Source organism: Echeneis naucrates, chromosome 9, assembly GCF_900963305.1.
Source record: "Echeneis naucrates chromosome 9, fEcheNa1.1, whole genome shotgun sequence".
Lineage (NCBI taxonomy): Eukaryota > Metazoa > Chordata > Actinopteri > Carangiformes > Echeneidae > Echeneis > Echeneis naucrates.
The window spans coordinates 7,424,156-7,436,471 of NC_042519.1; the positions used below are offsets into that span (position 1 = coordinate 7,424,156).

A 12,316-nucleotide genomic window follows, 5' to 3' on the forward strand; every position below is an offset into this window, starting at 1 on the left:
TTTATTTTCCCACATGGGTGTTTTGGGTGATAAATCAAACCTCACTCCAATAATTTTGCTAACCTCAAACCATTATCTATCCAGGTGAATGGTGGGCTGGTTTTTGCTTTTCCTTATGACATTTTTTGGGTTCCAGTTATAAATAAAGTCACTTCTTTTTCTCTTTATCAAAGTCGTATAGTTCAATTTGTGTCCAAGAGGGGGCAGAGTCTTGTTCAAACAAAGGTAGGAGAAATCTCATTTGTGCTGCCCAGCTGTAAAATTTAAAGTGAAAAAGCAAACTCATCATCTGTATATGATGAAGCACTTTTAGCATTGTATTTGGTATACAGAAAGATGCCAACTTGGGTGCGTGGGGTGCAGATAGAGATGCATTAGCTGATGGCATTAGATGTATTAACATTATGCTTTGAAAAGTGTATCGTCGAGGAATGTCGAATCCAAAATAACACTCAGTCCATACTGCAGTCCTTACTCTCTCTGGCTAGTCTCAATTCAAGAAAAGCAAAAATTTCTCTCTCTCTCTCTCTCTCTATATATATATATATATATATATATATATATATATATATATGTATATCCATTCTGAATACTCTAGTCAGAACAGACTAGCTCTTTGTTTTTGGCCACTTGTGGTGTGGGGCAGTCCCTTCATGAATGTGTTCCTGTTGTGTTTCTTTCTTGTGCACATGTACAAGAATTCACATGCGCTATAAATGTGGACGACACAATACAACCCACATCTGGTGTGAGTTTTACCTTGCTTTTGTGGTGAAACATGATTTAGAACATGAAGACATTCATTAATGAAAGTTTCATCATCTCAGATTGGTCTTGCTGGTAACCCTGAGGAAGAGAAACTTGCTGCTGAGCTTGGCGGCCCTTTGGCCCCCACTCTGGGATGCTCTTGTCTATACTGACTCACTGACTTGCGTGCTCATATTAATGCCCAAAGCACTTTTGTCCGCTCTGCTCCAGAGATCTTGAAATGAGCGCAAGTCAACTGTCTGTTGTCTGTGTTTGTCATGAACTCCGGCCTCTCCAAATGTCACTCTGAATCAGGCTCTGCTGCTGAGCTTTGTACATGAGTCAAGCTGTCTCGTCCCATTGCAGTTGTCTCTGTCTCCGCAGTGAAGTACATGTGACACTTTACCTTCAGTGTTTCTCATGTCATGCAGAGCAGAACTAGCTGCGGTTCTCGGGTTTTTCAGCTGTGGTGCATAAGCAGAATAATTTCCTAGCACTTAAGTCATAAGTCATGGGGCCATTTCAAACATTTTTTTACAATAAGAACAAGATTTGAAGCTGCCCAAGTCACATAGAGGAGCTGAGTGTTTCTAAATCTGTTTTCAACAGACCTCTGTGTCTCCATATGGTCTGTGGAGGTGGTGGTATGACTCAGAATGAATGTATGATTTGAGCAACTGACTTACTTTATTATTTCTTCATTTCACTTTTAATTTCTCTCCTATGCTAGAGTTCCTGCTCTCCCAGTGAAGAACCTGACTGGATCTGGACCAGTACACCCAGCCCTAGCAGGTTAGAAAAATAATTTTTTGAAGCAAACTCTTGTTTTTGATCAGATGTTTACTGTTATTTATGCAGCAACACATTGAAAATTATTATTCCCCCCCTCTCACCCTTTTCTCTGTATGTGTGTGCGCGTGTGATTGTGTGTGTCTTACATGTGTCAGGTATGACAGGTATCCTGATGTGCGCTGCAGGTTTACCAGTTTGCCTGACTCGGGCCCCCAAGCCAATACTGCACCCACCTCCAATCAACAAGAGTGACATGAAGCCTGTGCCAGGGATCAATGGCATGCGCCGCAAAACCAAGAAAAAGCACCTGAGGAGAGGTAAGATGGCGGAGAGGAGAGGAGGAAATGATCCTAAAATAAGGAAGTGGAAATGTTATCAAATGCTTTCTCTCTCTCTCGGTCTTGCTCTCCATTTCCTGCCACTGTCCATGCTACTTTCCTATCAGCTGACCATTGTCGAGTGTGAAAACAAAACCAAAGTTCTTGTTCTGCTCAAAGGTCCATGCAACCTTAGCCAATGTCGCTAATTCCTGTTCACTTTAAACAGATTCTAGCTATAAAAACACACTGGTTTCAGATTTATGAGTAAATGCAGTGTTAGTAACAATTTACAGATGTAACATGACATCCAGATCAGCGTTAGCTGTTGTAAGGAATGTAATTAACAATGGACTGTTTTGCTGAGCTGGCTTGAGAGGTGATCTGGTGTGTAGTTAGACTGCTTTGGGCTTGAGTAAGTGCAGGTCGATGGAAACCGTGGAAACCACTGGGCTCCCAAGGGAGTCTTTGTCCTAATTGATCAGTGAGGCTGCTGGGTTTCCATCCCTGCACCACATTTGTCCTCTCAGTCAGCCCTCCAGAGCTCTCCATTACTCTGCACCGACTTAGTTGTGTGGGGATGATGTGGTAATGCTGCATTTCACAGTTCTCACAGTTTTCTATGAGATCTTAGGAAAGATCTGAAATGTGGCTAAATTCAGAGAAATGCTGATCAGATTTAGTTCTAATTATAGGGAAGATTGAGACTTCTAAAATGAATGTGAAACAAATTTTCCAAGACCATATTTTCCAAATATTTAGGAGGGTTTAACAGCAGCCATTCTTTCAAGCATATCTAAATCCCTCCGTACTCCAGACTACGAACTAAAGCCAAATAACGCATAAGAGTTTACGGGCATTCCGGCCACTCTGTCACATTTGCTGATCACCGTGCATGTAGGGACGACGCAGGCAGGCTGAACCAGTGAAGTAGCTCCAGTGGATGAAAATAACAGGCTGACCAGATGACAAGCAGGCGGATTTACAGGCAGGCTGCTGCAAACGACAGCGTCCTAAAACACAATTAACAGGCACATAGGAGACCACAAAGGAACAGAAAAAACAGACGAACCAATGCGGAGCTGGTGACAAGGGCATGTTTAAATAGTGGCTGAGCTGACTTGGAACATGTGTATGAGTGGGACTGAAACAGGTGAGGTGAGTATAGAGACAGGAAAAAAGTCAGGCTACATCTAGTGGGAGGATGTAAAATGACAGGTGTGGGGAGATGAAGGGATAAACATGGCAGGGACTGGAAAAAAGTAATTATTTAGCTGGTCACCTTATTCATCATCTTAGTTTGACACACTATCATGCTAATATTTATCAAAGTTATTATAATCTATCCTCTAAGACTCATGAATATCAGGAGCAAATGTATTAGAAGCAATGGCTGTTAAGACATTTCATCAAAAAATAGAAATGTGAAAGTCATGATCACAATAGAGAAAAAATCTTTCTGGGAAGTGTGGACCAAGGTGGTTGACCCTTTGACAGACTTCTAATGATTGAGACTTTGTTACTAGGATCTTTATTTCAGGAAGTCCTGTAATTCCATAGATTGATAAATGAGGCAGCAACCTGGCTCATGGTGTCTTACAGAAGGAAACATGTAGTCAGATGATCAGATGGGGCTGATCCTGCTCTGTTTTCTGAACAGAAACGACCAGAGAGTCTTTTGATCCTACTAATGAAGCCAATAAAATAAAAGACATTATTGATTTTAATGTAGAATATTGATGGCATACATTTATACGTTAATATTGGTTTTATTGACATTATTATTTCTTCCTCTTCCTGTCTCTTCTTTCTCTCTGTCTTCCCCCTAACTTTCTTTTTTTTTTATTTTTATTTATTTTTTTTTTTATGCTCAGTCAGGCAGCCTTTCCGCTGCTCTCCCTCCCTCTGTTCTGCTCACTGGCTGTCCCTCAAATGAACAAACAAAGGCTCCAGGGAAAAAGAGGTTGTCTGTAAGCGTATTAGGGGTGTAAGCTGTGGGTGTGCTCTCAGCCATGCTAGCTTGGTTGCACACAGGGATTATCAGAGGAAATGGTTATGGCCGGTTGTTATGTGCCAGTTTGAAGGTGACCCCTTCAAACATCATGGACATGTAAACTACATTCACATGGAAGTTCACGCTGTTTCATTGGGGGCAAAAAAAAAGCCACACAGGCCAGCGTGGCTGACGAATGTGATGAATGTTGGTCCTCCACCAACATCAAGCTGTTATTCTCTTGTGTTTAAATAACAAGCAAATACCATCCAGAGGTCAAATTTCTTTTTTAAATATTTTTCTTTGTGTGTGTGCGTGTGCGCGTATTAATTTGTGGCATGTAGGTGAAAATAAGTGCAAAGTCTGGCTTTTTCTTTCTTATTTCTTTCTCTCATCCCTGTTATGCTTTATGCTTTATTTTCTGAAAAGGGAAAAATCCAGAGGATGTGGTGCGAAGATACACAGAGAGGATTAAAGTGGTGCCAGATGAGGTGAGAAAAGAAAAACAAAACAAAACAAATGAGAAAAAGAAAAAACACACACAAAAAGTGTTCAGTACTTAAAGGTTTTGTGTCAACAGAGAGATACAGTCTGTCACCATTTGATGTCCTCACCCACTGCGAAACTCTCATAAACACACAGTCATATGGAGGACGGTAGCTGAAGTATCTTGGTTGGTTATTCCAGGACTGTACCATCTGCATGGAGAGGCTGGTCACGTCGTCAGGCTATGAAGGCGTCCTGCAGCACAAAGGCATCAAGCCAGAGCTGGTAGGAAAACTTGGCAAGTGCGGCCACATGTACCATCTGCTGTGCCTGGTAGCCATGTACAACAATGGCAATAAGGTGGGTAAAAGCTTTTGAGCCAGACATTGTTATGATGTCACTCTAGGCTCAAATTATACACTTGTGATGTCTTTCAGCTTGACTGGGTCGCACGACCTGGCAGACGATCAGACCCCCATATTGTTGCACACAGATGGGGAGCTCACGTAGTCTTGTCAGATCAGTCACATCAGACATGAAAGCTCAACGCATTGTAAAGCAATTATAAATTCTGCATGCGGTTCACCTGCATTAAATGCAAATGAGCAACTTGTTTATGCAGAAGGGGCAAGAATAAGCATTTTTAAACGGGAGGCATTTGTGTTATATTAACAACAAACCATTTAATAATACCAAATCAGTTTATCAGTGAAAAGGTCCGTTCACATTATTAATAAAAAGCACATTGTCTCACTTTCATTTGGTGATATCTCCTCCGTGAATGGTTTTACTTTTGATGTTCTTAAAGATTTTTAAAGATTTCTGCCGTCAGCCCAAAGAGCTGATATATATATGACGTTGAAATATTTCACCTGCTCAGAAATAATACCCAAGGTACTGCTGAAGATTTACACTGTTCTCTGGAAGAGGTCAAAACTTGAAGTAAACAGAAGGATGTTGTTCAGCCTTAGACAAGAAGCTGAAATGCATCCATCTAATAAAGTTTTTCCCTTTAATTCTAACTCTTGTTGGATTTTTGACCTTTTTTTCACTTTAACCTTTGTTATTGGAAATACTTTTAACAGCTCTTGGGGGGGGTGGAAACAGAACTTTTCACTAAGACACTGACAGATTTTCACCTTTTAAAGGGGGAACAATAATTTTATACATCAAAATTTGTTTACAGGTCTTTTGGAGAACTGCTCTATATGTGAAATAAGTGATACAAAGGCCCAGAGGAAGCTGTGGGAAATCTGATAAATAGCATTACTCTGCGTCGGTTCAGGTCTGAAGTCTGAAAATGATACGAACCAGGGGATGCAGAGAGAAGTAAAGTTACCCGACCACTGCAGCTTCTTCATCTCTGAGTGAGGCTCGTGGCTCACGGCTGCTAAAATCTTATCAAGTTCTCTTACTAGTTTTTATCTTCATCTGTGTGCAGTTCAGGTAGGGCAGTTACTCTTGCAGTGGGTCTTTTTCAAAGGTAGCTGCTCACTGTAGCCTAAAACAACACAATAAGAACGGTGAGACTGAACCACAACAGTAAAATTTTAAACACTGAGCAGACTTTAATTATAAACATCTTTAAAGCAGTGGGAGTGGGGGAGAACAAAATTGCTTTTGGTTCATCAACATGATTAGACCTTTAAATCTCAAGTTTTCATAGCTTCAAGCACCATAACCTAAACTTTATTCACATCTGTTTATATATGGACGATAACTCTCATAGGTTATCTGCTTGGTTTGAAGTGTCCAGAAGTAAGTGGATTTTTTTTAAAGCACCTGAAAAATATCAAAATGCAAATTATCAGTTGCATGTTGTGTCATTAATGCGTTGCAAATTTGTCAAAAATGTATTTCTTTGTCTTCTTCAAACTAGGACGGCAGCCTTCAGTGCCCAACATGTAAAACCATCTATGGTGAGAAAACGGGCACCCAGCCTCCTGGGAAGATGGAGTATCACGTCATCCCCCACTGCCTGCCCGGCTACGCGGACTCCAAGACCATCCGAATCGTCTACGACATTCCTGCTGGGATCCAGGTCAGAGCCGTCTCACTGCGCAGCATCGATCGCTCTGCTCTTATGACCTGATACACCGTCCCTCCTCTCTAAATCCGTGCCCTTTTCGCAACTGCTGCTTATCCCTTTAAGTCTGACGGTTATTTGTGCGGGGGGGGGTCATGCAGCACTTCTGGGCAAAGTGAGATTCAGAAAATGAGATCGATAATACACCAACAAAATAGTGCCTAATCCTATGAAGGTATTTTCAAATGTGTGCCACATGTGCAGTGGAGAAGAGAGGGTGTTATGTAGTCTGGGTTTGTGTTGGTGGGAGATGAGAGAGCTACATATTTTAAGAGTCAATAAACTGACCTTTTTTCACCAGATGAGCAGGCAGTCCCCTAGAGGGAGGAAATATTGGGGAGGGGGGGGGGTCACCTGAACACACAGGTCAGCACAGCAGCAGAGCAACACTATTGTCAGTGAGCATTGCTGTGGGACTCCTGCTTCTATTTTCTTCTCAGTCCGCAGTCCTCACTATGCAGTTTTCGTTAGGTTTTAAAAAATGCAGTGCTCTGATGGACTGAGCAAAACGACATTTGGCAGGAAGTATCTTTTAAAGTTCAGTACTTGAAGGTACAATTGGATATTTACATGCACATATCTCTCTATGGATTTTTGCATTTTACATTGGGCCGTTGAATGCAACATGAGCTATCACAATTAAAAGTGGAGGGGCCCTAACGTTTGTTGTTGTTCTCAACGTCTTCTCCAGACCAATGAGCACCCCAACCCCGGGAAGAAGTTCAGTGCCAGAGGCTTCCCTCGACACTGCTACCTCCCCGACAACGAGAAAGGCAGGAAGGTAAGCCTCCTGGAACACAGTGGTCTGAAAGATGAAAACTTCTTTGTTCAGAGAAGAGGCTGTCTCTATGGTTTGTGCTGTACAACCTGCTTAGATTTTCTAATTCTCAATTGAACATGAGCTTGAAATCAAAGCTGCATTTGGTCGTTGAGCCATGGATGTTGGGTTTGCTGCTAAATCACATTATTGGATGAGGTAACACAATCATGTATTACTTCCTGGGAACCATCATTAATTGATATCCTATAATTACAATGTGCTGTTAAAGGCTTGTTTATATTCAGGAGCAGGAAATGTGATGCCCAGTGTTACTGTATTCTTTCATTTTCAGAGTAATTCAATTTAGTTCATCTGACAGAACAAACGTGATGACTCCAGCCCAGTGATCACATATTTGTTCACTGCTTTTGCAGGTCAAGTCAAAGGTTACTTGCATAACCTGAGTTCTGGTCGAAGTGCATATTTGAAGTAGAACCGGTCATGAGTGAGCAGCCAAAACAAATATAATGAAAGATGACTGATGTTTTAGAACTTAGTATCGATATTACACATCCTGTTGTGTGTCATACTCATTCGTCCTGAATGTGTGTGCCTTCCCTCTTGCTGTGGAGGGGTTGTTGTAATGCTTCCTGTGTCTCCAGGTCCTGAAGCTGCTGATCATGGCTTGGGACCGGCGCCTCATCTTCACCATCGGCACGTCCAGCACCACTGGCGAATCGGACACAGTGGTGTGGAACGAGATTCATCACAAGACAGAATTTGGCTCCAACCTGACCGGCCACGGCTACCCCGATCCCAACTACTTGGACAACGTCCTGACGGAGCTGTTGGCCCAGGGCGTTGGTGAGGACAACCTGAAGGACTGATGGCCAGCTGAACTGGTACACAGGAACACACCAATGCTCCGCCCTCTCCCAGAGAACAGGGACACTGCATAAAGGGCCAACATGCAGCAGACAACTCTTTCCTCCCCACAAACATGACAGCAGTGGACACAGAAAAAAATGACATGATTATGATCAGCATTTTGATTTGTAATCTATAATCAAAGATCTTCCCCGTGCTGTCTCCTTATCCATGCCTTGAGCATGTTGCATTCATGCCAAATTTTCTCAGAGGTGTGAGGAATGTAAAGAAAAGGTGAGAATTCTTGATGTTGGCTGCAGGTAAACAACCTTTAACCCATTATAGATTCAAACAAAAGCTCTCTCTCTGCACTCGGAGTAAAATGACGAGGGGCCAAAACTAAACCCGGGCATCTTTGTACATGCTGAACTCTAGAATGCATGGCAAGACTAACGCTGCATAATTAATGTTGAGCGTGTATCTGCAATGAGGTGAGGGTTTAGAATTTCAGCTTTACAAATTTATCACAATGAAATGATTGTTTACTCTTTGCTTTTACTCTAATAATTAATCGTAACAAGTAGTTGGACTCGGCTTTGTGTTTCCAGGGAGAGGATCTGTACTCCTGTGATGTCATTGAATCGTTGCACTGGACGTTTTCCATTTCTGGCACCACAGATCGGTTGCTCTGTAAAGCAGAAGTATGTGATATTAGTGCATGACAGTGGATTCCAGAAGCTAAGGGCTATGAAATATTAGTGCTCGGTCATAAATGTATGTTGTATAGTTAACCTTGTAGACTGTCTGTGAAAGGAGACGTGAAATTGATGAAACAAGCGTCGCACCATTCAGTGTGATGTTTGTCGCGAGGTGATGTAACTTGAAAGGCTGCGGTTGCGGAGTGCGATTTGCTGCACTCCAAGGTTAAACTCATTTGTTTTGTTGACACGTGGACGATGCCGACCTTTGTGAATATAAAGCCCACACTATTATTCTCCCAGTTGGAGCAAACCCAGGCGTTGGCGTGATCCATTATGCTGACCATACATGAGCGGTGAGTGTGTGATTGCGTGTTCTGAGGCATTAATGCGCTGGCTGCAGGGTCCATGAGGACCTTCCCCTTTCAAACACCAACAGTTTTTTGCCTCTTAGATCCACCTAGGGCAGCACTCCTGCCCGCCTGCAATCTACAAGTCTCCTGCGAGCTTGTTTTGCTGCGGGGCAGAGTGCTGGGCTCTGCTGCTTGTATAGTGAGCAGTGAAACATTTCATTCCCAGCGTGAGCTCACTCAGAGCTGTTTGAGGCTGATCCTGATGTATGACCTCGCCTCAATCCTCCTCCTCCTACTCAGCAGCAGAGCATGTCATTCTAGGAGCCATAAAAATGTTGGTCTAGAAACCCCCCCTTGCCTCCCCAAATCAGATGTTATGCCTGTGATCTTAAAACTTTTTGAAGGTCCCTGTTGAAGCTCTTGTGATGTTTCTTTACTCTTTATGTAAAAGATAAGCCACTACCGCATAATTCCCCATGAATATATCTGATCAATTTTAATGAGCGGGGGTGTTGGTCGAAGTTTATCATGCGGCCGCCCAGCTGTGGGCTTAATTTCAGAGTGAATCATAGTCTTCCATAGCACTTTGAAGCAACAGTTCTGTTGAATCAGTTGTTTAATTTTTAGGAAAATCTGTCTTTTTTTAAGTTGATGTTTATAAACTGGCTTGCAATGCTTTGAAAAATATAATTATATATATACATACATATATATATATATATATATATATATATATATACACACACACATTTGCAGATGTGATATACATTGGAATTCAAGCTCTTTTTGAGTCAATGGTGTAAGTTTAATTTATTTTTATACTCTTCTATATAGAAAATATAAAGACTGGCCCACATATCTATACACAGGCACATTTTAACATGAATACTTCAAATCTGGCAAAAATCTGTCAGTATGTCAGGGACTGTTGAAATATGTATGACATGTTATGGACGTCTTATATAGTAGTCTTAGCGTATGCTGCTGTTGTTACCTTAGTGTAGAATCTCTGTAGTCGAGCTCCTGTGGGACGCCAATAAATACAGTAAATGTGTCTTTATTATTGGTGGGGGAGCTTTAACAGCATGAAGATGGCCGCCCCCTCCCCTTTACCCCCCCGCCCCCACATGGACATTGCTCTTTTTCTACTTGTCCAGAACATGGGAACATGGATGCAGTCTGTGATTTTTGTTCAGTCGACAGATGAAAACAACCTGGCTTAAAATGCCCTCTGAAAATATTCATGGAGTTTGTTTTAGTGATAGGAAACAACAGATTGGTGGGCTCAACTTGAGAAAACTATACTGGAGTAATATTTTTCCAAAGCGCAGCATAGCAAATTTTCATCTTGATCGGCTTCACTGCATCCTCGCTCATTTCCTGCATCTTACCTTGACACATAGTAGAAAAGTTTTACTTTCATGTCACTTTTTTTATTTTTTTTTTTTTATCTTTGCCTCGACCAACATTGTAACTGTTTGTCTTCAAGTCCAGCATGTCGCTTTGAAAGGTGATGGTTTGTCAATGCCATAACCACACGTTGTTTTCACCGCCCCCCAGTGTCCAGAATCATCAGTTATTTCATCTCCTCCGCCGTGCCATCTATCTCAAACGCCAACCTCTCTGTCCACAACACAAATTAAAACAAGCCACTGAAAGTTGTAGCGAGTGTGATTTTGGCCCAGCTGTTGAATGCAGCCTGTTCCACTTCCTGTGTTCCCCTCCGCATCTTTTGGACACCCTTTATAAACTGAGAAGGAAAGAGAGGATGCTTTCCATCTATCAGGGAATTTCTTCCATGTTGACTGAATAACTAGAGAAATCCAAATGTTTGCTTCTTTGACTATTCCTTTCCATGTGCTGGTCTTGTAGTGTGAGTGATGCGGGCCCTTTAGACCTTTCAGGTTTGTACAGACTTAAACGGGAATGATGAATTAAACACAGTTTGGTATTTGTCTGATTGAGAAAGAGAGTGATGGTGTTTATGCAATTTACTATTTTTAAGATCTAATACATGATTTATGTGTAGCAGGTAAGCTGGTCTATGGTTTCTAAGAGGTTTTCTTCATGGGGTGCCTACCTCCTGCTTTCTAAACAAAGGGGTCGTAATCCGAGGATGTTGACATGCTCTGTATGAGAAAACATATATTTTTATGTCTTTTTTTGAATGATTGTCTCTAAAAGAATTATTACATAACATTTTACTGTATTACTATTATTAAGATTCATTCCATACTATTTTCCATTTGTTTGGGAGAAGGGATGAAATCAGTCTATCCTAACATATGAAGTATTTACAGTTGTACTCTCATAGTGTCTACTGCAAACTGTACTTCTCTCTCTAAATGATACCTGAACATTTCGTGTGGATATGCTGTATGCTTGTGTCCGTTTGTCCACAGCAGAGTGTGTGTGTGAGTGTGTGTGTGTGTCGAGTAGACGAAGCTTAGGTTCATGTCCTTTAAAGTTACAGTAATGTTCTACTAGAGGTGCATGTTAACCAAACGGTGAGCAAGTTTATTGGCAATGCATAGCTTTGTTTTGTGTATGGAAACATCATAGCTTCTCTAGAGATATTACCCAGGTCTTCTGGTGATTTAGCACTGTGGTTTTGCATCTTACTCCAGTTAGTTAGGAAGGTGTTTTGTTATTCTCAATCAGATATCCAGATGGGGATGAGACAGCGTTTGGCAGCTCTCCTCACTCTTTTGAAAATTAAAAAACGTGGAAAAGATTCAAATCCTTTCCATGTTTTTAATTTTAACTGCCCATTTTCATTGACATCTTCAAATTATGATTTTTGTGGTTTGGTTTCTGTTAAGCAGCGTCTACATATTGCTATTTGAAATGGTTCACAAAGAGCAACTGAGATAAACTAAAATTAAATATAGAAAGACATTGATTAAACTATAAAGGGCTTCTTAATCTATCGGTCTTTATTGAATTGTGATGACTTTGTTGCATGTTTGTGTGTTTCTTGTGAAAAAATAAATGTGCCCTCGAGAGGGTAGTTTGTTTGACCTTTTGTCTCTTCCTGTTCCCCACCCCCCACTCAAATGGTCGCACGTCCTCCTTCATTTAGCTCCAGTTTCCTTCTCCCTGGGCAGCTGCTCTGCACCTTGTTATACAGGAAAAATGAGTTTATAGGAGATTTTAAGAGCAGCACAAAACACTTCTGCCAGTAAATTTGCTTCACGGCCATAAAGATATATTAAAT

The 12,316-nt window shown here is 41.4% G+C and overlaps 1 protein-coding gene across 2 annotated transcripts in view; it reads left to right on the plus strand.

Annotated features, from left to right (window-relative positions):
* The window catches only part of dtx1 (deltex 1, E3 ubiquitin ligase), a 43,131-nt gene extending 31,018 nt beyond the window's left edge, over window positions 1-12,113 (plus strand). For both annotated transcript variants that reach the window (XM_029509997.1, XM_029509998.1), the window contains exons 4-10: window positions 1,478-1,539; window positions 1,695-1,856; window positions 4,279-4,340; window positions 4,537-4,695; window positions 6,215-6,376; window positions 7,113-7,202; window positions 7,844-12,113. In XM_029509997.1, coding sequence (XP_029365857.1) covers window positions 1,478-1,539; window positions 1,695-1,856; window positions 4,279-4,340; window positions 4,537-4,695; window positions 6,215-6,376; window positions 7,113-7,202; window positions 7,844-8,068 — 922 coding nt within the window. In that variant the 3' untranslated portion in view covers window positions 8,069-12,113. The remainder of the gene's footprint in view (window positions 1-1,477; window positions 1,540-1,694; window positions 1,857-4,278; window positions 4,341-4,536; window positions 4,696-6,214; window positions 6,377-7,112; window positions 7,203-7,843) is intronic.
* Window positions 12,114-12,316: the final 203 nt, after the last annotated feature.